Source organism: Mustela putorius, unplaced genomic scaffold (genome assembly GCF_011764305.1).
Source record: "Mustela putorius furo isolate JIRA1106 unplaced genomic scaffold, ASM1176430v1.1 tig00000487_pilon_pilon_pilon, whole genome shotgun sequence".
In the NCBI taxonomy this organism is placed as follows: Eukaryota; Metazoa; Chordata; class Mammalia; order Carnivora; family Mustelidae; genus Mustela; species Mustela putorius.
Window position 1 is genome coordinate 2,034,050 of NW_025421399.1, and position 25,383 is coordinate 2,059,432.

Sequence of the window (25,383 nt, forward strand, 5' to 3'; positions counted from 1 at the left end):
CATGAAATTGGGCTGGTTTCTTTTTTCAAACAGGTGTTTGTTGATTTGTTAGGGACAAGACGAAGAAGAAGAAGCGGAGCCGGAGCCGCGACCGGGACCGAGAACGGGACCGAGATCGGGAGCGAGACAGAGACCGTGATAGAGACCACAAAAGGAGACACCGGTCCCGCTCCCGGTCACGTTCCAGGACCCGGGAAAGGAATAAAGGGAAGTCTAGGTATCGGTCTAGGAGCAGAAGTCAGAGTCCCCCCAAAGATAGGAAGGACCGGGACAAGTATGGGGAGAGGAATCTGGACAGATGGCGGGATAAGCATGTGGACCGTCCTCCCCCAGAAGAGCCTGCCATCGGAGACATTTACAATGGCAAAGTTACCAGCATCATGCAGTTTGGATGCTTTGTGCAGCTGGAGGGATTAAGGTAATGGCCGGTACTCTTCTTTCACACCTGTGATGTGCAGAATTTCTCTTATCACTGGGGATTTTCACATTCTAAAAAGTTATGATTAATGTTGCTTTAATGAAGTCAACTATATTAGGTTGTTAGAATTTGACTTTTTTTTTTTTTTAAGATTTTATTTATTTGAGAGAGAGTGCATGGGGCTGGCGGGGTTAGCAGAGGGAGAGGGACAAACAGACTCCATGCTCAGTGTTGAGCCTGATGTGGGGCTTGATCTCATAACCATAAGATCACAACCCTTAGTGGAATTGAAGAGGTCAGACACTTAAACTGACTGAGCCACCCAGGTGCCCCACTATTTTATTTTTTGACCACCTTCTTGGTATTTTCAAGTTTTGGAGTTTAAGACCATTTCCTTTTGTTGAGTTTCAACAATAAATCTGTTGGGGTAAAGGTATTTTAGGCATTCTCCAGATGTGTGTGACTCTCCCTTAGGAAGCGGTGGGAAGGCCTGGTGCACATCTCTGAGCTCCGGCGAGAAGGCCGTGTGGCCAATGTGGCAGATGTGGTGAGCAAAGGCCAGAGGGTGAAGGTCAAAGTACTGTCCTTCACTGGGACCAAGACCAGTCTGAGCATGAAGGTAGGTGAGATACCCAGTCAGTTTCTACATCTCATGGCCAGGGAAACATAAGAGGACAGAGAATGAGTGAGTTCCCTTTTTTTGTATGTGTTTTAGGATGTGGATCAAGAGACTGGAGAAGATCTAAACCCCAATCGACGACGGAATCTTGTTGGGGAGACCAATGAGGAGACTTCAATGAGGAATCCAGACAGACCAACTCACCTCTCCCTCGTCAGTGCCCCTGAAGTAGAGGATGATTCACTGGAGCGCAAACGCCTTACCCGCATCTCTGACCCGGAGAAGTGGGAAATCAAACAGGTTGGGGCCATTTGCCTTTATGGCCACAGAGTTATTCTGCATGTTACGGTAGTTAGGAGGACGGACCCTGGAGCCCAGTGGCCCAGGGTGACTTCTGGGCACTTACTAACTGTGCGATTTTGAGCCAAGCTACTTGACTTCTTTGTGCCTCAGTGCCCTCATCTGTGAAACAGGGTAGTGGTGGCGTTGTGGGGGTTAAATGAGTCTGTAGAAGTGGAGCGCTTAGGTTCCTGTTTTCACCATTCGTCAGTGTATGTCAGCGCCATGGGATGCCAGGCCCTGAGTAGATGCTAGGGCTACAGAGATGGATGTATCATGGTTCCTTACCCTTGAGGAACTCAAAGTCCAGATGGAAACATCATTGTCACAGATGGATGTTATGTAATGGGGAATGTGCACAGGGCTGTGCTGGGAAAAGCAGGGAGGGAGCAGGTTACACTTCCTGGGGCTGAGACTCTTGAGCCCTCCTTAGGCACTGCCCAGGGGTGTGATAGATGGTGTTTGAGGCCCCACAGTCCTGGGTCAGAAGGGACAAAAAAACCCAGGCTTCCTATGGGAACTTCTGTGTTAACTCCTACGAAGGAAGAGTTGTGATCCTAGTGGGTTACAGACATTGCCTTCTGTCCTTGCATTAGATGATTGCTGCCAATGTGCTTTCCAAAGAAGAGTTTCCGGACTTCGATGAAGAGACTGGCATTCTTCCTAAAGTGGATGATGAAGAAGGTAACTGGCTGCTTGGATTGAGCAGGATCATGGATCTGGAAAGACAGTGGGCAAGTTGAGCCGTTGGATGGGGGGCTTAGATGTTGTTTAACCTTCATCTACGTCTAAGGAGTGACTTAGCTCGTATTTTCCTTAGGTTTTACCACTCCTTATCTCTGAGAGCCAGGGTGGTTCTCATCCCTGCATCCCCCCCAGGATGGGAGCAGAAGATGCATTTTTCTGATAGACATTTATATATTGTACTTTTTGGTGATGATACTTTTTTTTTTCTTTTAAAGATTTAATTTATTTATTTGACAGAGAGATCACAGGTAGGGAGAGAAGCAGGCAGAGAGAGAGGAGGAAGCAGGCTCCCTACTGAGCAGAGAGCCTGATGCGGGGCTCGATCCCAGGACCCTGGGATCATGACCCGAGCCGAAGGCAGAGGCTTTAACCCACTGAGCCACCCAGGTGCCCCGATGATACTTTTTTAAAAAAAGATTTTATTTATTTTAGAGAGGGAGTGAAGAGCGGATCCGTACCAAGCAAGTTGGGGGAGGGGCAGAGGGAGAGGGAGAGAGAGGATCTAAGGCAGACCTGCTGAGCACAGAGATTGAGACCCAACTCGGGGCTCAATCTCATGACCTGAAATCATGACTTGGACCAAAACCAAGAGTTAGACACAACCAATTGAGCTACCCAGCACCCCTGTGACACGTGTTCAGGCTATAAAAAGTTGTATTTTGGGTAGTAAATTTCATCTGATAGTCTTAGTAATTGTTCTGAAAATTGTGGGTCCAATTAGACTACCTCTGAGTTGCCATGGAAATAACTTTCAACTCAGCTTATTAACAGTTTTTTTAAAAATTGTGAAATCCATCAGGGGGACATAAATTTATGTAACGGTAATAAGTGAACACTATGTACTTAACTACCCAGGTTACATAGAATTTTACCTGCACCTTTGAAATCCTTACATGTCCCCCACTGATTAGATGCTCTTCTTTGCTCTGCTGGATAACCACCATCCTAAATTTTGTGTTAATTATTTCCCTGCCTTTTTTTTTTTTTTTTAAGCATTTTTCTATCTATATATCTGTCCCTAACCACTGCCTTACTTAGTCGGTTTGAACTTCCTTTCTTTTGATTATTCTTTTGATATTTATCTATGATGATTAAAAAAAATATATTTATTTATTTGACAGAGATCACAAGTAGGCAGAGAGGCAGGCAGAGAGAGAGAGGAGGAGGCAGGCTCCACGCGGGGCAGAGAGCCCGATGTTGGACTCAATCCCAGGACCCTGGGATCATGACCTGAGCTGAAGACAGAGGCTTTAACCCACTGAGCCCCTGATTTTTATAGTTGTATTTCATTTTCATTTCTGTAGTGTTTTCTGTGTGTAAATTTACCATAATTTATCCATTTCACTTTCGATGGGTATATGTTTCTGATGGACATGTTTTGGTGTTTTTGCTTTTTATTTTTAATGATTTTATTTATTTTGAGGGCTCCTGGGTAGCTAAATAGGTTAAGCATCTACCTTCGGCTCAGGTCATGATCCCAGGATCCTGGGTTCGTGTCCCATATTAGGCTCCCTGCTCCAGGTCTGCTTCTCCCTCTGCCCTCCCCCGCCCACTCCTGCTCACGCTGTCTGTCTCAAATAGGATCTTAAAAAAAAATGTACTTACAGATTTATTTATTTTGAGAGAGAGAATGTGAGTGTGGAGATGGGCAGAGGGAGAGGGAGAATCTCAAGCAGACGCCATGCTGAGCATGGAGCCTGACACGGGATTCAATTTCATGACCCTGAGTAATTTCAACTTATTTTTTTTTGCTAATCTTTTGTGGGTTAAGTTACTCCATAATGAAGTTGGGTGGCAAATACCTTAGGACCATTTAGAATGTTATACCACATTTTTCCATGGGCTTAACTTTTCTTTTTTTTTTAAAGATTTTATTTGACTGAGATCACAAGTAGGCAGAGAGACAGGCAGAAAGAGAGGGGGAAGCAGGCTTCCTGCTGAGCAGAGAGCCCAATGCGGGGCTTGATCCCAGGACCCTGATATCATGACCTGAGCTGAAGGCAGAGGCTTTAACCCACTGAGTCACCCAAGGGCCCCTTAACTTCTTTTGACAGTAGCTTCTCTGATCAGTTCTTCTGTCAGAGTATAAATGCCAGAAGTACCTGGGGGCAGGGGAAACAGCCCTTTCTGTTAGAGTTTCACTTGAATTGCTGTCTTTTTGACCTTGTTAGCTGTCTTTGTTAAAGATCACTGGTGCCCATGGAAATCATCTGTTTTGGTAACAATGATTGATTATTTCTCTCTCTCTCTCCCTCCTTTTTTTTTTTTTCTTAATTTTTCTTTTGGGGGGATTTTTAGATGAAGATCTTGAGATCGAACTGGTTGAGGAAGAGCCTCCATTCTTGAGAGGGCACACCAAGCAAAGCATGGACATGAGCCCTATTAAAATCGTTAAGGTAAGAAATGCTGGGCCTCTAACCTGGGTGTGCCGAGCGAATTTCTTTTCTTGATATAACTGTTCAGTTAGTTTCTCAGAGCAGTCTATTACATATGCAAAAGCAGAAGTTAGGCTGAAGGTAATATTGACTGTTGGTCAGGGTCTAGAATGTTTTTGTTTTAAAGGGGGATTGATTTGGCTTTGTTACTTTTGCCTTTTTGCTTCTTTTGCTCTCATTCTGCTCTGTTTTGGGAACAGAGGAGGAAATAGGAGTGGTTGATCTACTATTACTGCCTTTGCCCTTACAGATTCCAAGGCAGTTTCGAAGGGCCCACGTGACCAGTTGGGGCTGGCCCTCAGTAGAAAGCTATAGTGCTGAGTGCTGCGGGTGGCAGGGCTGTGAAGAGAAGAACTCATGGAAAGTTATGATATGTTTTTAGGTTTGGAAAAGGATATTTTAAAGGTCTTTCAGCCCAGCCCAGTAATTCACTCACATAGCCTTTGCAGCAATTTCTCCCCTGTGGTTTTCTGTCTGCTTGACATTTTGGTGACAGGGAGTTTGCCAGCCCTTAAGGAGACCCACTCCCTTCTTTAGAGGGATCTGATCATTAGCTGTTCTTTAGAAGCTGAAATGTCTCTTACCAAGACAGCCATGTTAGTCCTCATTTTAGTTCCACATTCTGTAAATACAGAAGAAGTGTTACCCCCCTCCTGTGTGTCTCATCTCTCTTGGGGTTCGTATCTTCAAGCCAACAGCCCCATTGTAGTCTGGTACATTGAGATGAATGTCCTTCTTAGGTTCAGGGGGCTTAAACTCTACATTTTATTTCCCGGATATTTACTGCATGCTGAGATCTTACTGTGACGCTGTTTGTTCTCTGGTACATTAGAACCCGGATGGTTCCCTCTCCCAAGCAGCAATGATGCAAAGTGCCTTAGCCAAAGAAAGGCGGGAACTCAAGCAGGCCCAGAGGGAAGCGGAGATGGATTCTATTCCCATGGGGCTCAACAAGCACTGGGTTGATCCTCTGCCTGATGGTAAGACCCTGGGGCATGTGGACTGTTCAAAAATAATCCGATCCTTCAGTGGGTTAAGCATCCAACTCTTGATCTCGGCCCCCATTGGGTGTGGAGCTTACTGAAAAAACAAAACAAAACTTTTTTTTTTAAGTATTTTATTTTGTGATTTTATGATTTTTTTTTTTTAAGATTTTGTTAATTTTTTTTGACAGACACAGCAAGAGAGGGAACACAAGCAGGGGGAGTGGGAGAGGGAGAAGCAGGCTTCCTGCTGAGCAGGGAGCCCAATGCAGGGGCTTGGTCCCAGGATCCTGGGATCATGACCTGGGCTGAAGACAGATGCTTAACGACTGAGCCACCCAGGTGCCCCAAGTATTTTATTTTTAAGCAGTCTCCACACCCAATGTGGGGTTTGAACTCACAAACTTAAAATCAAGAGTCGCACACTTTACCAACTGAGCCAGCCAGGTGCCCCAAGAATTTTCTGTGCTAAAGAGATAATACAGCTTTGAAGCTTCTTTTTTCACATAATTGTTTGTGTAGTCAATGTTAAATAACTGCCAGATAGAGTCTTACTGATGTGAGGCAACTGGGGAGCTTGAGGTACACTGTGAAGTAAGTAGACATGATCGCTTCTCTCACAAGGCTTACAGTTTAGTGGGGAAAATGAAGATTAATCACAGTTGCCAGGTAACTAACCATATCATCACCGGTGCTGTCTGAAGTACAGGTGATGTGAGTCACTTCCCTGAGAAAGTTGAGACCTGAGTATAAATAGGACTGTGTCCATCAGAGGGGATGAGGTGGGCTTGGGGCGTGTGTCCCAGGCAAAAGAGTAGCCTGGGCTGGGGCTACTCCTGTGAGGTGGGGCGGCCAGGACTTAGGAATTGGGGCTCAATTCTAGAGTCCACTAGCAGGTGCTGCTGGGGTCTAAACAGGGGAAGGGTATAATCAGAGTTGCATTACCAAGGGATTGTTGAGTCTGCCCGGCAGAATGGATCAGATGGGGTGAGTGTAGACACCTGAGGTGATCTAGTAGGCTTTTCTAACGGGAGAGGATGGTGGCTTGAACACAGAGGTAGCAGACAGGAGGGATCCACTAGAGAAATGGGATTTGTTGAATGTTGGGAGGGGGGCACCGAGGTAGCTTGAGGATGATACTAAACCGTGTGCCTTCCCTTGCAGCGGAAGGCAGGCAGATTGCCGCCAATATGAGGGGTATTGGGATGATGCCCAATGACATTCCCGAGTGGAAGAAGCACGCCTTTGGGGGCAACAAAGCTTCTTATGGGAAGAAAACCCAGATGTCAATCATTGAGCAGAGAGAGAGCTTGCCCATCTACAAACTGAAGGAGCAGCTGGTCCAGGTGAGAAGCCCCTTTATGATGTGCGGGAGTAGCAAGGTTTTCTAAAAGAAGGATGACGTGTTTGAATTGAAATTAGTTGGACAGATATGTGTACCTTTGAGGTGGCTTTTCTAAAGAGGATAGGAAAAAACAGAACACACCCAAGTACTCTAAAAAACTACACACACATGCACACACACATACATATAAAATATTTATTATATATATTATATACATTCTTATATACACATGTATATATACACATATATGTTATATACATATACACACATACATATTATATATATTACATATATATACACATATGTAATATATATATTTATTAGTCTGTACATTTTTTTAGATTTATTTATGTAATCTCTACACCGGTATGGGCTTGAACTCACAACCCTGAGATCAAGAGTTGCATGTTCTGCTGACTGAGCCAGCCAGGCGCCCCTGCATTTTTCTTTTTCACAATGAGGAAATAAACCTGTTTGAACGAGGGGCCTCTGGAATGGTTCTGAGTGTTGTGTGGCACAGAGCAGTGTCTCCGGCCAGTAAGAGAGATGGGGATGCATAGCCAGGGATCCCATTCAGGCAAGACTTTGCTAGGGGAACTTTTTTCCATTTTTTTGGAGATTGAATTTGAAGACCAGCAAACTCCCTAGGCAGCCGAGTTTACTGGTTCCTAGTGAATCCTTTCAGTGTTATCTCACACATACACAAGCAAGTACAAATACATAAGTACATGCATGAATGCTCTATGTTTTATGTCTGCTCTCTGTTTCTAGGTGGCAGCATATGGTGCATATGTTCTGCATCTTGCTTTTTCCCCTTCATGATAATCATGATAAGCTCAGAAAAACTTTCTTTCTTTTTTTTTTTTTTGGTGCTTTTTTTTTTTGTGGATGTGCTCTGGCTTATTTAACTTGTCCTGTATTTTTTTTTTTTTTTAAGATTTTATTTGTTTATTTGACAGAGACACAGTGAGATAGGGAACATAAGCAGGGGGAATGGGAGAGGGAGAAGCAGGCTTCCCGCTGATCAGGGAGCCTGATGCAGGGCTCCATCCCAGGACGCTGGGATCATGACCTGAGCTGAAGGCAGACACTGAGCCACTCAGGCGCCCCAACTCATCCTGTATAATAGACATATAGGTTGATGGCCATCCTTTACTGTTATAAATGGTGTAGAAATAAGACTTCTGGGCTAAGGTATTGGAGTTTTGGCAGTGGCAGTTAGTGGGGAGCCCGTTTTGGGGCTCGTTCCCAGAACCCCAGGATCATGACCTGAGTGGAAGGCAGATGCTTAACCCACTAAGCCACCCAGGTGCCCCAGGAACGCTTTATATACCTTTTTTATTTCCTGTTGAATTCTTCAACTGTATGTGTGTAATACTTAAAAAATAAATATGTAAAATCAGGGCTATCTGGGTGGTAGTTTATGGTTTTAGCCTCAACTGTTATGTTCTTATGAATTTAAGAAAACCAATAAAATTTTAAAAAGTAGAGTTGAGGGCACCTGGGTGGCTCAGTGGGTTAAGCCGCTGCCTTCGGCTCAGGTCGTGATCTCGGGGTCCTGGGATCAAGTCCCGCATCGGGCTCTCTGCTCAGTGGGGAGCCTGCTTCCTCCTCTCTCTCTCTCTGCCTGCCTCTCTGCCTACTTTCGATCTCTCTCTGTCAAATAAATAAATAAAATCTTTAAAAAAAAAGTAGAGTTGTGTCAGTTACAAAAAGAATACCCATAAAGTTTCAAGTTTTTTTTTTTTTTTTTTTAAAGATTTTATTTATTAACTTGACAGAGAGAAATCACAAGTAGACGGAGAGGCAGCCAGAGAGAGAGAGATAGGGAAGCAGGCTCCCTGCTGAGCAGAGAGCCCGATGCAGGACTCGATCCCAGGACCCCGAGATCACGACCTGAGCCGAAGGCAGCGGCTTAACCCACTGAGCCACCCAGGCGCCCAAGTTTCAAGTTTTTAAGTTATACATGTAGTTCAAGTAAGAAAGAGCATTACCCATAGAAAATCACCATTGATTTTTTTTTCTATGCATAACTTTAGACTCTGGTTATAATCCTATCGTATGTCTATTATCATATCCCTTTTTTCTTCTTTAGTGTTAGAATGTAAACATTGATTATTTTCCTCCAGAGTAATGTGTGGGAAATTTTAATGACTGTATTTATATTCTGTTGCTTTCAGGCTGTCCATGACAATCAAATCCTGATAGTTATTGGAGAGACAGGATCAGGGAAGACAACACAGATCACCCAGTACCTGGCGGAGGCAGGCTACACGTCCCGGGGCAAGATTGGATGTACCCAGCCCAGAAGAGTAGCGGCCATGTCAGTGGCCAAAAGAGTGTCAGAGGAGTTTGGTTGTTGCTTGGGCCAAGAGGTAAGTGGGTAGTGAAGCTGTTCTGGAAATGCCTGAAGAGAGTGTATAGGCCCAGATCTCTCTCTCTGAAATGGGAATGGTACTGTCTTCCTTCATGTTTCTCTTGTGGGGAAGAGGCTTCTCATGGTCATCATTGATCTGTTCAGGGTCAAATCCAAGGCAGATTTTACTGTGAGGAAGTCACTGCATGTCTTGGTTGAATTCTTACCTATTAAGATTGCAGGGAACATTCTCACCGGGCTGAAGTCTTGCCTGGTGATTGCAGAAAGGAGAGGTTTGTGTCTCAGGTTTTCAGCTTTGTTTCTGCTTTAGGTGGGCTACACCATTCGATTTGAGGACTGCACCAGCCCAGAGACAGTGATCAAGTACATGACAGACGGGATGTTGCTCCGAGAGTGCCTGATTGACCCTGACCTCACACAGTACGCGATCATCATGTTGGACGAGGCGCACGAGAGAACCATTCACACGGACGTGCTCTTCGGGTTGTTGAAGAAGGTAGCTAGGTGCTCTTTGGTGACCCTTCCACCTGTCAGGAACTCAGTTCTGGGAATCGGGTTTGAGTCCCTGTGCCTTTTTGCTTTAGTCCTTCTTAGCCACGTCGTGTTTCCCTTTAGACGGTTCAGAAACGGCAGGACATGAAGCTGATTGTCACCTCAGCCACGCTGGATGCAGTGAAGTTTTCTCAGTACTTCTACGAAGCGCCCATCTTCACCATCCCTGGTCGAACATACCCAGTGGAGATACTGTACACGAAGGAACCGGAGACAGATTATCTGGACGCCAGCTTGATCACCGTCATGCAAATCCACTTAACAGAACCACCAGGTGGGAGGAAAGAGAATTTTCCCCTCTTAGGCCAGAAGTCCCGACGTGGGTCGATTTTCTCTCATCTTATAAAACAGTGCCTTTTAAATATCAGTCTCTCTCTAAGCCAATGACTTATATGTTTGAAGGGGTGGTAGAGGTATAAATAATGGCCCTCAGGGTTTATTTATTTATTTGTTTTTTTAATTTTAATTTTTTTCTTAAAGATTTTATTTATTTACTTGACACACAGAGAGAGAAATCACAAGTAGGCAGAGAGGCAGGCAGAGAGAGGGGGAAGCAAGCTCTCCACTGAGCAGAGAGCCCGATGAGGAACTCGATCCCAGGACCCTGAGATCATGACCCGAGCTGAAGGCAGAGGCTTAACCCTCTGAGCCACCCAGGCGCCCGGCCCGCAGGGTTTAAATGCATCTGTTTAAACATAGACATACACACACACACACACACAAATAAATGTAGACACAAAATTTTTAAAAAATTAAATATTAAAAACAAGAACACACTAAAAAATGAAAAACCAGAATCAACATGGACAGATGAAAACCTTGTTTGTTAGAGGTCAGAATAGGAGTGTATCTTCTATCATTTGGTGTTCTTTTCATGTCTGTCTTTTCTGTGGAGCACTCACACAGGAAGTCAATGGTTTCTTCTTAGGTGATATCCTGGTCTTCCTGACTGGTCAGGAGGAGATCGACACCGCATGCGAGATCCTCTATGAAAGAATGAAGTCCCTGGGACCGGATGTTCCAGAGCTGATCATCCTGCCAGTGTACTCTGCTCTTCCCAGTGAGATGCAGACCCGAATCTTTGACCCGGCTCCACCTGGCAGCAGAAAGGTAACAGTGGGCAGAGGTGAAGCTCCTTTGTGCCCTGGAACCACGTGGCCTATGCACCTGGCCCTAATGGGGATTGCCTAAGGTGCACGCAAGCTTTGGTTTTTTTATGTCTTAGAAAACAGTCGGACCAGTTTGTTAAGGAATAAGGATCTTGTATGTGGCTTTAAGCTCCTCATCTTCTGCTGTATTCGACAGATATTTTTTGAGCGTCTGCCAGGCTTTAGGGTGTGCACCAGGGCTGCGGTGTGAGGCCAGGCCTCTCTGCTGTGGGGCACCCAGCGGTAGACAGGCCTTGAACGTATGGTGTGAAAGAACTGCTGGGGCTGTGGATACCCCGAGGGGGAGGCCCTCGCCCAGAATTCTTAGAGGAAGTAAGGACCTAGGCTCATCCTGAAGAGCGCATGGCTGTTCCTCTAGCCGGGAAGGGTAGGAGGACAAGCATTCTGAGAGGACAGTCTGTGATAGCCTTGGGACAAGAAAGTGTGGCCATCTCAGGGGGCTGCGTCCTTCTAGCAGCTAGAACTCACTGTGTGGGTGTGCATAGGAGACAGTGAGAGAGGAGACAGATGGGTTTTTTAAAATAACAGCCTTCCTGAGATATAATTTACATACCATACAATTCAAGCTTTTAAAACATACAATTTAGTGGCTTTTAGTATATTCATAGAATCGTTTGATCGTTAATTGCCATTACTGATGGTAATTAATCATAACTGTTGATCACTAGAGTTAATTTTAGAATAATTTCATGACTCTAAATGAAACCCGGTACCCCTTAACAATCACCCCCCCTTCACCCCTCTGCTTAGCCCCTGGAAACCACTAATCTGCTTTCTGTATTTCCGGATTTGATTATTCTGTACAGTTCATAGAATGGGGTCATATAATAAGAGGTTTCTGGTCACTGGGTTTCTTTCACTTAGTATGTTTCCAAGTTTCATCCACATTTGTAGTATGTGTCCAGTACTCATTTTTTTTAATTGCTGCACAATATCCTGTCGTAGAGTGATAGTCTACATCCAGAATGTGGATGTACCGCATTTTTATTTTTCCATTCACCAGTTTTTGGATATTCAGGTTGTCTCCCCATTTTAGCTATTATGAATAATGCTGCCGTGAGCATTTGTTTACAAGTTTCTGTGCGGACATATGTTTTCATTTCTCTTGAGTACATATCTAGGAATGGAAGACAGATGGATTCGAATCACACTGAAACATTAGAATGGATGCACCATTAGGGTGCATGGAGGTGTGGGGAGGAAGGGCAGAGAGAAGTCAGGAATGACTGACTCCCAGCTTTCTGGCTTGGACAGCTAGATGGAAGAAGGTGCCTGGGGAGGGGAAAGGTAGTGATTCCTCCTCTGTTCTGTTCCTGATGATTAGATTTACTCTTATAAAAAAAAAAAAGTTTTTTTAAAGATTTTTATTTATTTATTTATTTGACCACAAGTCAGAGACCACAGTAGGCAGAGAGGCAGGCAGAGAGAGAGAGGGAGAGAGGGAAGCATGCTCCCTGCTGAGCAGAGAGCCTGACTCAGGGCTTGATCCCAGGACCCTGAGATCATGAATTGAGTGGAAGGCAGAGGCTTAACCCACTGAGCCACTCAGGTGCCCCTTTTTAAAATAATTTTTAAAGATACGTTTGAGAGAAAGAGAAGAGTGCATGGAGGGAGAGTGGGAGGGAGAAGCAGACTCCTTGCTGAGCAGAGAGCCTGCTGTGGGACTTGATCCCAGGACCACCGGAGATCGTGACCTGAGCCGAAGGCAGACACTCAACCAACTGAGCCACCTGGGCGCCCCATGGACTTCTTTTTAGGAGGGCTCTGCAGCTCAGTGGCAGGTGGAAGCCTTTCAGGGCCAGTGAGATCCTGGCACAATGTGGGATGTTGTGGTGCTTCCTTGCAATGATTTTTCCAAGCAATTGTGTTTTATTAGCTGAACCTCTGGGTGGAAGAACAGTGGCAGTGCCAAGCCGAGACCAATAATCTTCCAGATCACACATACGGCTGCACACACACAAACCATGAAATTCCTCTGCCGCCTCGTTCATTTTATGATCAGAAGAAAAAAAAATCTCTCTCTTGTTCCACATACACAAACAGCCCATTTTGTAGTCCAGATGTCCCCATGGGGGAAGAAAAATCTCATTTTGCACTGGCACATGTGATGCCAGGAAATCTCTGCTTTCCCAGGGTGTGAGAAAATTAAAATTGTAGTAATCAACATTGGATCTAGAAAATGAGATATGTAGCCATTTGCATCAAATGAAATTGGCTTTGATTGGCCTTTGCTTTTTCGTGTTCCACTTCTCCTTTCAGGTACCACCCCGTCCCCAACTTGACCTTTAAGATGAAGGCACCTCCCCTTCCACCCATTTGAGGCCAAACAGATTAAGTGCTGTGTAATCACATAGAGAGGCAGAGAGTGGCATATTCCTTCAGGAAAGTGTCTGAGGTCCGATGTCCTGATTCACACCTCAGGGCTGTGCCTGGGCAGCCTAATCCAGCGGTGTCCCTCTTATCTGCAGGTCGTGATTGCCACCAACATTGCAGAGACCTCACTGACTATTGACGGCATCTACTACGTGGTGGACCCTGGATTTGTGAAGCAGAAAGTTTACAATTCCAAGACCGGCATCGACCAGCTCGTGGTCACTCCGATTTCTCAGGTATAGCAGCTTCTACCCACAACAGTCCTGAAAATCCTCACTAGGGCTTGGTTTTATATTTTGAACTTTATTGTTTTTCTTTCCTTTTTTTTTTTTTTAAAGAGATACTCTTTTTTTTTTAAGATTTTATTTATTTTAGAGAGAGTGCACGTACCTGTGTACACACAAGCAGGAGGAAGGGGAAGGGACGGAGGGAGAGGGAGAAGCAGAAGCAGACTCCCTGCTGAACAGAGAGCCCGACAGGGGTCTGATCCCAAGACTCTGGGATCGTGACCTGAGCTGAAGGCAGACGTTTAACCTGCTGTGCCACTCAGGCACCCATAAGGACATATTTTTAAAAATACTGTACTTAGCCACAGACATCTGAGATAGTAATAATTTATGAGATGTTATTGTGTTTCTTTGGTAATTGTGGAATAATTTCCTGTCCAAATTATATTTAAAAATGAAAAACCTGATCAGCTGTTTTTGGCTACAAGGCATCAAACATTTAAAAGGTCATTTTTTGGGGTGCCTGGGTTGCTCAGTGGGTTAAAGCCCCTGCCTTCGGCTCAGGTCATGATCCTAGGGTCCTGGGATTGAGCCCCACATTGGGCTCTGTGCTCAGCAGGGAGCCTGCTTCCCTTCCTCTCTCTCTGCCTGCCTCTCTGCCTACTTGTGATCTCTGTCTGTCAAATAAATAAAAAAAAATCTTAAAAAAAAAAAAAGTAAATAAAAGGTCATCTTTTGACTGGAATGGTTCCACTTGCAGGAATACATCTGAAAGTTTATAGTAAGCACACATCTGAAGGTAAGGGAAAAAGGATGTTCACCGAAGCATTATTTATATGAAAGGAAACCTGGGAAAATTCTAAATGAACTCCAAAAGGGAAGCTATTTAATAAAATATGGCACATCCCTGCTGTAAAATGTCTTGTGGTGTTAATGTGGTGGTGCGCATCTATGTTTAATGACATCAGCATATAATTATGATATATTATTTGAAAAAAGTGAGCTGAAACATAGCATGTAGACTCCAACTTTTGTTTAAAAATAAATGGTGTGCGCTTGTGTATGGGGTGTAGTAGTGTTGGGCTTATTTGTCGGTGGAGCTGCTGGTTCCTGTGTTGGGTTTAAAGTGCATTTTTCCTCCTTATGCTTTTACATATTATCTTGATGTTCTATAAGAGGGATGTGTGACTTTCATCATGCATAGAAATCCAAAGGCTGTTGTCATTTTGACCCTTAAGGAATGCTAGCTACCGTCTGCAGAGTGCTTACTAAGTGCCAGGCACGAGGTACTTGCAGGTACACGAGCTCACTGCATCGTCGCATCCGTCCTTAGTGATAGATGTTGTTTGTACTGTCATTGCACAGATGAGAAGGAGGCACAGAGGGTTAAGTGACTTGCCTAAGGTCACACAGCGGGTGGAGCCAGGATTTGAACGGGGGTGTTCTGCCCCCTGCACGTATGCTCTGTGCCGTGTCTTGGGGTGGTGCGTGCAGCCTGCAGTGGTTGAGAAGTTGGCTACATGTGTCCTCTCTGTAGAATGCTGTACAATACGCGATTTCTTCCTGTCTTTCAGTGCTTCGTGACTTTTCATACTCTATCCTTTGCTTTGGGGCTAGAATAGGAATTTGTAAAATCCTGGTGCCATTTGTAAGACAGATGGTTTTGTCACCAAATGGCCCTCTTCAGATTGCCAGTCACTGTTGCCTAGCAACCTATGGCTAAACCACGTATATTTTTTTAACTTAAAAATTAGTGCCCCTCAGGGCACCTGGCTGGCCCAGTTGGATGTGACTCGTGCTCTCAGGGCCATGAGCTCGAGCCCGACACTGAGTGTAGCGATTACTTAGAAAAACACATACATGCTTTATTATTGATTAGTTATTATTTTTTAAGTTTTTATTTAATTTTTTTAAGATTTTATTTATGACAGAGAGAGAGTGAGAGAGGGAACACAAGCATGGGAGAGCTGGAGAGCAGGGAGCCCGATATAGGGCTCAATCCCAGGACGCTGGGATCATGACCCAAGCCAAAGGCAGACGTTAACAACTGAGCTACCCAGGCACCCCCCAAAACCACTTTTAAAAAAAAAGATCTTATTTGTTTATTTGACAGATCACAAGTAGGCAGAGAGGCAGACTACAGAGAGGCAGTAGGGGGAGAGAGGGGGAAGCAGGCTCCCCACTGAGCAGAGAGCCCGATGTGGGGTTTGATCCCAGGACCCTGAGATCATGACCTGAGCTGAAGGCAGAGGCTTAACCCACTGAGCCACCCAGGTAACCCCCCAAAAAAATACTTTAAAAATTAATGCTCCTCTCCCTTAAGTAGTGCAGAGAAGTATTACATTATTTTGGAGAAAGAGGAGACAAAATTTTAAATTGCTCATAATCCTCGTACCAGAGCTGTCATCATTTTGATGCTTTTCCTGCCCATGATTTTTTGTTTCTTGTTTGCAAGTCTAGTCGTCTACTAAGTGTATGATTTTGTGTATTTTTTGTTTAAATGTTTATTTTCTTGATTATTAATGTATAATAATGTTCAACATCAGATCTTTGATAAAAATCAGTAGAACTGGTCTGCAAGCCTACCATCAGAGTTATCCACAGTTTTAGGGCATTTTGTCCTAATTTTTCCTTCTGGTAGTATTTTTGTTTTGTTTACAAAATTAGTATTGTTCTATAACTTGCTTTTTCATGTGTGTGCATGAACATTTCCTTCTGTTATTGAGAGTCTCAAACCTGATTTGGGAGGGACTCCTGGCTGGCTTAGTGGGTTAAGCGTCCAACTCTTGGTCTCTGATCAGGTCTTGATCTCAGGGTCATGAGTTCAATCCCTGCGTTAGGCTCCATGCTGGGCCATGAAGTGGAGCTCAGAATTCTTTTGCACGCGGAGCCTACACATATGCCTGAGCATGTGCACGTGCGCACGCGCACACACACACAGACACACACACGCGCGCTGCAGAGTCATCACTGGTATGGTTTCTTTAGTTCACTTACATTTTTGGTCACGACTGTGGGGATGGTATTTTTCAGATTGTGTTATGCCTTTTCTTTTCTGTTGTGGCACACTATTTGGAACGTACATTTCTACAAACATAATCTACAATTATGATATTTCTTCCATTCATGTTGCTAATATTTGCCTCATTTGAACAAACTTTCCTGGCATGCCGAGTTTTAGAGAGGGGATGAGAAGAACGTTGATAGTCTTGGAAATGGTCCTAAAGGAAGTGAAATAAACCCCATTTCAGGTTTTGCCAGCTGCTCAGTGCCCCCCTTTTAGCAGATTTCCTGGGTAAAACTGTTGAGCAACGTTTAACAGATATGTTACTTTTATATGCCCGCACCTCTAGGCTCAGGCAAAGCAGCGAGCTGGCAGAGCTGGGAGAACAGGCCCAGGGAAATGTTACAGGCTGTACACCGAACGTGCCTACAGGGATGAAATGCTGACCACCAATGTGCCGGAAATCCAGAGGACCAACTTAGCAAGCACAGTGCTCTCACTCAAGGTAGAAATCACTGTCCTGTTAGAATGGGCTGGTGGAACAGTCCAGTCCTGTGTCCATCGTAAATGAATGTCAGTTTCACCAACCTTGTTAAATACTTCAGTAATTTCGGGGAACCAGTCCCTTTGAATGGAATGCAAATGGCTGTGATAACAGCCGCTCCACTGCCTTCTGAGGCTAAGTTGGCATGATGGCTGTGAGCGTGTGTTTTTATCTTACCATAATAACCAGCAGGATATTTGGTTATAAGAGATTTTAGTTTAGGAGCATTTTCTAAAAGGATATTAGAAAAATCCAATTGGTGCCAAACCATGGACAGACACACTTCCTTCAACCCTGATCCAATTCTCTTCTTTTAGAATGGAAGTGAAACTCCCAGTCTAAAAACTTTGTAAGGGAACTATCAGTACAGGTTTCACCCTGACCCTCTGGGGGCTGGGTTTTCATTCTGAATCACTGCTCTTCCTTTGTCAGTCCCCAGTGAGGACCCTCATTCTCTTTTGGCAGGGAGAGCTGCATGAATAATTTCCCAGCTGATGGCATCCCCACCCCTGACACGGATGCTGCCCTGGGGCGCTGGCATTCTGCTGGTGTGGAGTGCTCTGTTGTAATTTATTATTCATCTGCTATAAGAGGGGCTAAAACAGAGCTTCAGACCAAAAAAAAAAAAACCCTGCCCCAGTCCCTGGAGTGAGAACAGAGAGGCATCTGTGGCTCAAACTTCAGCTCTGAGCTCTCTGTCCTTGGCAAATTTATTTGTTCAGCCCTCTGTTCTATATTCTCCTTTCCAGAAGTGGGCTATTAATAGTATCTGTTGTGAAAATAAATGAGATAATACAGGTAAAGGCCCTTGCCACAGTGCTTGCTGATTGCTAACATAATTTCTTGTAGTTATTCATACAATAAGCATTTATTGGACACCTGCTGTGTTTATGGTCACAGTCACTTTAGGGGAAAGAAACAGAAGGCTTAGGGCCCACCACATCTCCCTTATACATACTTGGATAGTGCATCACTCTTCTGTTTCTTTGATTAATCAGATTAGCTAACAGACACATCAAAGCCTGCTCTGCGCAGCACGCGGATTGTGCTGTGTTACTGCGGTTTTGTATACATGAGTCTCACCATTGTGAACTCTGTGAGGGCCATGACCATATCTTAGTCATCTGCACAGCCCTGCCACCTGCCACAAGGCGATTCCTTGATGCATAGCAGAAATTATGTATGCAAGAGACAGGATAAGCTGGTGTGTTATCCTTTTTAAAAAATTTTGGTAAAATATGCAATATACTACTCTTACAACCTTTTTAAGATGTACAGTTCAGTGGCATTAAGTGGCATTAACTTTCCCAAGTATGCAGCCATCACCACCGTCCTTTTTTGGAACTTTGTCATCATTCCAAACAGCAACTCTGTCCCCTTTACAACGAACCATCTCTTTTTTTCCTCTCCTCCAGCCCATGGTGACCATCAGGAGCATTTTCTAAAAGGACCATTAGTCCACTTTCTGGTCTCTGTGAACTTAATTTCCATGTAAATGGAATCATGCAGCATTTGTCCTTTTGTGTCTGGCTTCTTTTGCTCTGCATCATGTTTTCATGGTTCATTGTGTTATAGCCTGTGTTAGAATTTCCTTTTTAAGGGTCAGTAATACTCCTGGCGTACATACACTGTGTTTTGTTTGTTCCTTCATCTGGTGGTGGATAATCGGGTGGTTTCTGTCTTTTGGCTGGTGTGAATAATGCTGCTATGAAAATGAGTGCAAAGGTATCTGCTTGTATTCTCCTCTTGGTTCTTTTGGGCATATCTAGAAGTGGAATTGCTGGATCATAGTGTGATTGTATGTTTAACTCACTGAGAAATCACCTGTTTACATTGTACTGGCAACACAAGCGTCCATGTTTCTCCACATCTTTGCCAACCCTCCTTAGTGTGGCTGTCGTAGCAGGTGTGAAGTGGCATCTTCTTGTGCTTTTTTATTTTAAAGATTTTATATATTATTTGACAGAGACATAGCAAGAGGGGGAATACAAGCAGGGGGAGTGGGAGAGAGAGAAGCAGGAAACCCGCTGAGCAGGGAGCCTGATGCAGGGTTCGATCCCAGTACCCTGGGATCCTGACCTGAGCTGAAGGCAGATGCTCAACGACTGAGCCACCCAGTTGCCCTTCTTGTGCTTTTGATGTGCATTTCCCTAATTACCAGATCTGCTGAGCATATTTTCATGAGCTTTTTTGCCATCTTTATAACATATTCTTTGGAGAAATGTCTCTTCGTGTCCTCTGCCCATTTTTATTTGTATTTATTTATTTTTTTAATATATTTATTTGTTTATTTAAGTAATCTCCACACCCAGCGTGGGGCTTGAACTCACCACCGTGAGATCAAGAGTTGCAAGTTCTTCTGACTGAGCCTGCCAGGCACCTCCTTTTGCCCATATTTAAATTGTCATCTTTTTGGTGTTGAGTTGTATTTACATTTACAACAAACAGCAGTTTTTCAAGTTTCCAGAGAAAGTAGATGCTTCCTACTAGTCTGAGTGTTTTGTGTGGCCCAGCCTTGGAGATGACTGCTAAGTTTACTGAAGACTTTGTACCTGCAGCAGAAGAAATAGGAAAGAAGTGGACAAGGACTGTCCCTCCCCATTAACGCTGGTGGTACTGACCCTTTTGTCACACACTTTCTTCCTTTCTCTTCTAGGCCATGGGCATCAATGACCTGCTGTCCTTTGATTTCATGGATGCGCCTCCAATGGAAACCTTGATCACAGCCATGGAGCAGCTGTATACGCTGGGGGCCTTGGACGACGAGGGCCTGCTCACTCGCCTGGGCCGCAGGGTAGGAGCCAGACTGAACTTAACGGTGCTTTTGGGGAGAGCAGCCAGCCTTCTAGACGCTATGTTCTGTGCAAAATCAAACTCTGAGGCCCTGGGTCAACTTTGAGTAGAATTTTAGATGCCTGTTTTTAAACTGGATTTCCCCCTATCACTTAAAAATTCTTTTTCTTGGGACGCCTGGGTGGCTCAGTTGGTTAAGCAGCTGCCTTCGGCTCGGGTCATGATCCCAGGGTTCTGGGATCGAGTCCCACATCGGGCTCCTTGCTCAGCGGGGAGCCTGCTTCTCCCTCTGCCTCTGCTGCCTCTCTGCCTGCCTGTGCTCGCTCTCTCCCTCTCTCTCTCTGATAAATAAATAAAATTTTAAAAAAAGAAAAAAGAAAAAAAATTCTTTTTTTTTTTTTTTTTAAGATTTTATTTATTTGACAGAGAGATCACAGGTAGGCAGAGAGGCAGGCAGAGAGAGGAAAGCAGGCTTCCTGCTGAGCAGAGAGCCCGATGCGGGGCCTGATCCCAGGATCCTGGGATCATGACCTGAGCTGAAGGGAGAGGCTTAACCTGCTGAGCCACCCAAATGCCCCTAATAAATTATTTCTTTACCGCAAAAGGAATTCCGTTCATAGTCAGTTTTACTTCGGGATACATGATTAAGTCTAGACTTAATTTTGAAAGATGTCTGCAAAGTTTCCATCTACCCCAACAAGAGTTATGTTCTCGGTCACATGCATTTCGTTGAGGTTTATTTGGGAAATGTGAAAACAACATGCCCAGCTAACATCATGCCCAGGTAAAGGTCCTGTGGTCTGTTGCCCAGTGGGCTCTCTCAGGGTCTGCCACTGGCCAGTACAGATAGATGGGTCTTCTGCTTACCAGCAGCTGTAGTCTCCACTTCTCCCTCTAGATGGCAGAATTCCCTCTGGAGCCAATGCTGTGCAAAATGCTGATCATGTCCGTGCATCTGGGCTGCAGTGAGGAGATGCTGACCATCGTGTCCATGCTGTCGGTGCAGAACGTCTTCTACAGGCCCAAGGTAGGGAGTTCAGACTCACGTTCAGGTACAGGGTGTGGTGATGTTGGGTTACATCGGCCTGTTGCCACCATAGTGCTTGATATGGACACTTGATGGGGCCGGGTAGGGCTCTGCAATTGCTGAGTGCTCACTTAGTAGCTGTTGGATGGAAACTGATCCTCTGTCCCACTTCTTGGCAGGATAAACAAGCCCTTGCCGACCAGAAGAAAGCCAAGTTCCACCAGACCGAAGGGGACCACCTTACCCTGCTGGCTGTGTACAACTCCTGGAAGAACAACAAGTTCTCCAACCCATGGTGCTATGAGAACTTCATCCAGGCTCGCTCTCTGCGCCGGGCCCAGGATATTCGCAAGCAGATGTTAGGCATAATGGACAGGTGACGTCTGGGGACTTGCCCCGTGTCTGTGTGGACTAACCTATCTGTTCGTGTCTCCGTGCACCTGAGAGGTTACAGGCTTCTCACATATGCCTTTTCCTCCAGCTTTTCCATCTTTGTTGTACCCCTCCCCAGGCGGGTGCAGCTGAGAATCACTTCAGAAAGTTCCTAAGAAGCTTACTTCTCAGTAATTGAAAAATGCTTTGTTTATAAGCATGTGGAACATTGTAGATTGAATCAAGTAGAATCTCTGGCTCTTCCTGCATCCATCTTGCCCACTGTAGAGCTGCCCCTTTGGTGCACTTAGGGCTGAAAGAGGGGAGCCGCCGACTCTGGGGACCCACGGTGGGTGGGGGGGGTGTTTGACCCCTTCACTAGAATATAGAACCTCTGACCGCAGAGTAGTTACGCATCTTTATCCTCTCTTGATCTCTTCTCCTGCTAGACACAAGCTGGATGTGGTCTCCTGTGGCAAGTCCACGGTGCGAGTGCAGAAGGCCATTTGCAGTGGATTCTTCCGGAACGCTGCCAAGAAAGACCCACAGGAGGGCTACCGGACACTGATCGACCAGCAGGTGGTCTACATCCACCCTTCCAGCGCTCTCTTCAACAGACAGCCCGAATGGTAGGTGGGCAGGACCCGGGTCTGGGGGACAGTCGTGGGCAGAAAGGACCTGCAGTTCTCCTAGCACTGTGCATTTGGCTCTTTACCCAGCCCAGCACTACCTCCTCTAGCATCGCTTCCATTTCTAAAGCAGCGGAAGCCAGAGGTGGGCACAGTGTCCGGCACATTTGAGAAATAAAGTCATCGGAGTGAGAACCAAAGAGGACCTTAGAGATTGTCTAGTGGGGCAGTTTAAGCAAGTTTTTTAAAGTAGCACTTAAAAATTGGACTCTTACCCACCCTAATACCAAACTACGATAAAACCATGGATTGTCGTGCTAGGAGGGGTTAGAGATGCAGAGCCTTGCTGCTCGGCCTTCCCTGGCCCTGCAGCAGTCCCCGGGATGCTGCCTCGAGGCCCCAAAATTCTGTGGAGACAGCCAGAAAAACCACCCTACCATCCCATAGAGCAGGAAACCCAGGTCCAGAGAAGGGGTGTGCTTGGCTTCATGTCACTTACCTAGTTAGAGCCAGGACTAGAACACCTCCCGACAGCACAGCTTTCTTACAGTGAGAGGCGTGCAGCTCCTCGGTATTGGAGCGTGGCTGTCATCCTCCCGAGGGGCCCCTCAGGGGAGGTAAGGGGGTGAAAGGTAAGCTCAGCTGAGGCCCGCCGGGGACCACGGGGACTGTGGAGCGGGGCCTGCGTGGGAGGCTGCAGCCTTCTCTCTGTGCCCACTCAGGGTGGTGTACCACGAGCTGGTGCTGACCACAAAGGAGTACATGCGTGAGGTCACCACTATCGACCCCAGGTGGCTTGTGGAGTTTGCTCCAGCCTTTTTCAAGGTCTCCGACCCGACCAAGCTGAGCAAGCAGAAGAAGCAGCAGCGTCTTGAGCCCTTGTACAACCGCTATGAGGAGCCCAACGCGTGGAGAATATCCCGGGCCTTCCGCCGGCGCTGAGAGGCGAGACTGGTTCGTCTGTCTGGCCTGCAGCAGTGGCCCAGGGCTTGGACACACGTTACGGAGGATGGGCTGGTCCTGAGGATACAGCCGTCTGGTGACCGAATGTCTTCCCTGGGCCTTTTCTAAACTGGACTCTTAACTTCTTCCCTGGTGGTAAAATATGAACAGGGATTTCCGCCGGCTTTGACCAGAGCTTCCAGCCCCTGCCACGTTGAGGCACTGTGGCCAGCGGGGGCTCACTGCTGGCGTGGGAGCACAGGGCATCATCTCCACGAAGTGGGCAACTCCTCTCACTCCAGGATGGGAAAGGGAGTCGTGAGCACCTGACCCCCAGACATGGTGAGGGCCTGATGCCCTAGCTGGGACTCTGGAGGAGGGAGCCACGCAGCTCACTGTCCATGTTGCCTCGTCTTCCTGCCCCTGTCCAGCCCTTGTACTTTGGCTTAATCTCCTAGAAATATTTATTTTCTTAAGAAAACAAACGGTTTTCCGTGGGTGTTTCTTCTGGCTGGAAGGTTAGGATACTGGCCCAGGGTCAGGGTGGGGAGATGGGCGACTTTGGTATCCATGGTGGAGAGTCCCCTGTAACCAGAGCTCTGGGCCGCTTTGGGCTAGGAGGTGACGCATCGCCCAGGCCTGCAGTCGACACCCGAGTGAGCCTGGCTCTGCCGCCTGGCCCAGGATTAACCACATCCCCTTGCCCTGGTCTGGGTGCCCGGGTGGTCACAGCTGCAGTGCACTGGGTATGGAACGTGTCCTTTCTCCTTCGGAAACATGCAGGCGACGTCACAGATTTGATTTGATTTTGTTTTAATTTTTTTTCCCTGGGGGCCTCCATGGGCTTTAACAAAGGGTTTTTCTGGTCAAAACCTCTCGTCCCCCACCACAAACAAAACCCACAGAACCCCTCTCAGAGCCAGTTTGTGCCGCTGTTGCTGAGTGGGTTTCTCATAGCATTTAGTTGGGGAATAACCACTTCCCAGTGCCCCCCTCATGGTGCCTGAGGAAGCTCTCAGCTGGGAAGAACATCAGAAAGATGCTGCCAGGCTGGGTGGTGGAGCTGGTGGTGGAGCTTCTGGAAAGCGGGTCTAGGTGTGGAGCTGGTAGAAAAGCCCCTGGGGGACTGGGCCTGCACTGCCTTTCATCCCTCTTCTAGTAAGTTCTGAAATGCTGTGAATACTAGAACTGCTGAGTTGTATACCAGGTGCTGAGACTCTAAGACATTCTAGGATGTGAAAGAATGTAGGCTTTGGGCAACAAACTGACCACCCTGAAGACAGTTCAGAGAGAATCCAGCAGGCCAGGGCGTCTGCCGGTGGAGGTCCCTGCCCCGTCCTGAATGCTCCTCAGGAAGCCCAGGACCAGTCATGGGCGAGGCAGGGATGGAATATGTGTTTACCTTTAAGGCCTTGTGGGGAGAGACAGGGAGGCGCCTGCAGAGGAAGCCACATATGAAGCAGGGGCTGGGCACCCAGCTCCCTAGTCCCCACTGAGTGACCAGCCCCGGAGGCATTGGCACCTAGGAGATCCTTAAGACCCTGGGGGGCATGTGGAGAGGTTTGGGATTTAAGCTGAGGTTGAGAAGGACAGGTTTAAAAGGCCAAGGTGAGAGACAGCAGGCTAGTCATCTGTGGGTTAGGTGAGCAAAAAGGACCCTAGCTCTGTGGGTGTTTGAACATCTACTCCGAGAGCTACAGTTATTTCTCTGCTCTGTCTGTATGGCTAGGGGTCTGACCTTCAGACTGTCCGTCAGAAAACAACATGGAAGCAGCATTGTTGGGCCTGCTCAGAGGGAGAAAGGGGCCAGATTGGGGAGGAGGACTTGACGGCTGCTCCCACACAATGGGGCCCTTGTTTCTCTTCTTTGAAACAATATTTCCCCAAGATTGAGTGACAGGCCAGGAGAGGTTGTGGGTCTCCTACAGGGAGCTGGAATCTTCTAGGCCATTCACCCCACCCCTGCAGGAGCCTGACTCAGGGGTTCCCTGTCCTGGTGCACGTGCCATGTGTGTGCTTGTTTATGTGGCGGACAATACCAGTGCTGATCGTGTAAACTCGACTTCTCAGTCCAGAGTTCACCTTCATCCAGTCCAGAGCTTGCCTGCCTCCTCTGAGTAGTGGCCCTCCAAGTTGAGGGATTTGAACAAAGAGCTGCGAGGAGTGGCGTGTTAATAAACAATCCTGGAGGGTAGAGGTCACAGGTCTGGGGGTGGGGAGGTGGATATCATTCCTCACCCAAATCTTGGTCACTCCTTTACGCACACTCAGGACTTCAGGGTTTCCACCGACGTCTAGTTTCCCACCCAGATGGTCAGGCTTTAATGTGGAGTTAAATTATGTATTTTTAAGAAAACGTGTATTCTTTAAAAATTATATTTTAAAATGTCCTGTTCCTTGCTCTCAATTATAAAAGTTAACTTGATGTTTTCAGTTTCTAGGAAAACAATAACGTTGCTTTTCATCTGTGGGTAGTGGTTGACAAGCA

General features: G+C 46.2%; 1 protein-coding gene across 2 annotated transcripts in view; it reads left to right on the top strand.

The window, feature by feature from the left end:
• The window catches only part of DHX8 (DEAH-box helicase 8), a 33,787-nt gene extending 8,485 nt beyond the window's left edge, over positions 1-25,302 (top strand). Inside the window, exons 6-23 of one of the 2 annotated variants that reach the window (XM_004772601.3) lie at positions 53-418; positions 893-1,037; positions 1,134-1,337; positions 1,973-2,060; positions 4,422-4,519; positions 5,391-5,538; positions 6,706-6,887; positions 9,067-9,261; positions 9,574-9,759; positions 9,879-10,089; positions 10,744-10,925; positions 13,453-13,593; positions 16,938-17,093; positions 19,789-19,926; positions 20,824-20,952; positions 21,132-21,328; positions 21,774-21,953; positions 22,676-25,302. In XM_004772601.3, the coding sequence (XP_004772658.1) occupies positions 53-418; positions 893-1,037; positions 1,134-1,337; positions 1,973-2,060; positions 4,422-4,519; positions 5,391-5,538; positions 6,706-6,887; positions 9,067-9,261; positions 9,574-9,759; positions 9,879-10,089; positions 10,744-10,925; positions 13,453-13,593; positions 16,938-17,093; positions 19,789-19,926; positions 20,824-20,952; positions 21,132-21,328; positions 21,774-21,953; positions 22,676-22,895 (3,166 nt within the window). In that variant the 3' untranslated portion in view covers positions 22,896-25,302. The remainder of the gene's footprint in view (positions 1-52; positions 419-892; positions 1,038-1,133; positions 1,338-1,972; positions 2,061-4,421; positions 4,520-5,390; positions 5,539-6,705; positions 6,888-9,066; positions 9,262-9,573; positions 9,760-9,878; positions 10,090-10,743; positions 10,926-13,452; positions 13,594-16,937; positions 17,094-19,788; positions 19,927-20,823; positions 20,953-21,131; positions 21,329-21,773; positions 21,954-22,675) is intronic. The other variant, XM_045080749.1, reaches the window with a different exon arrangement.
• The last annotated feature ends 81 nt before the right edge of the window (positions 25,303-25,383 follow it).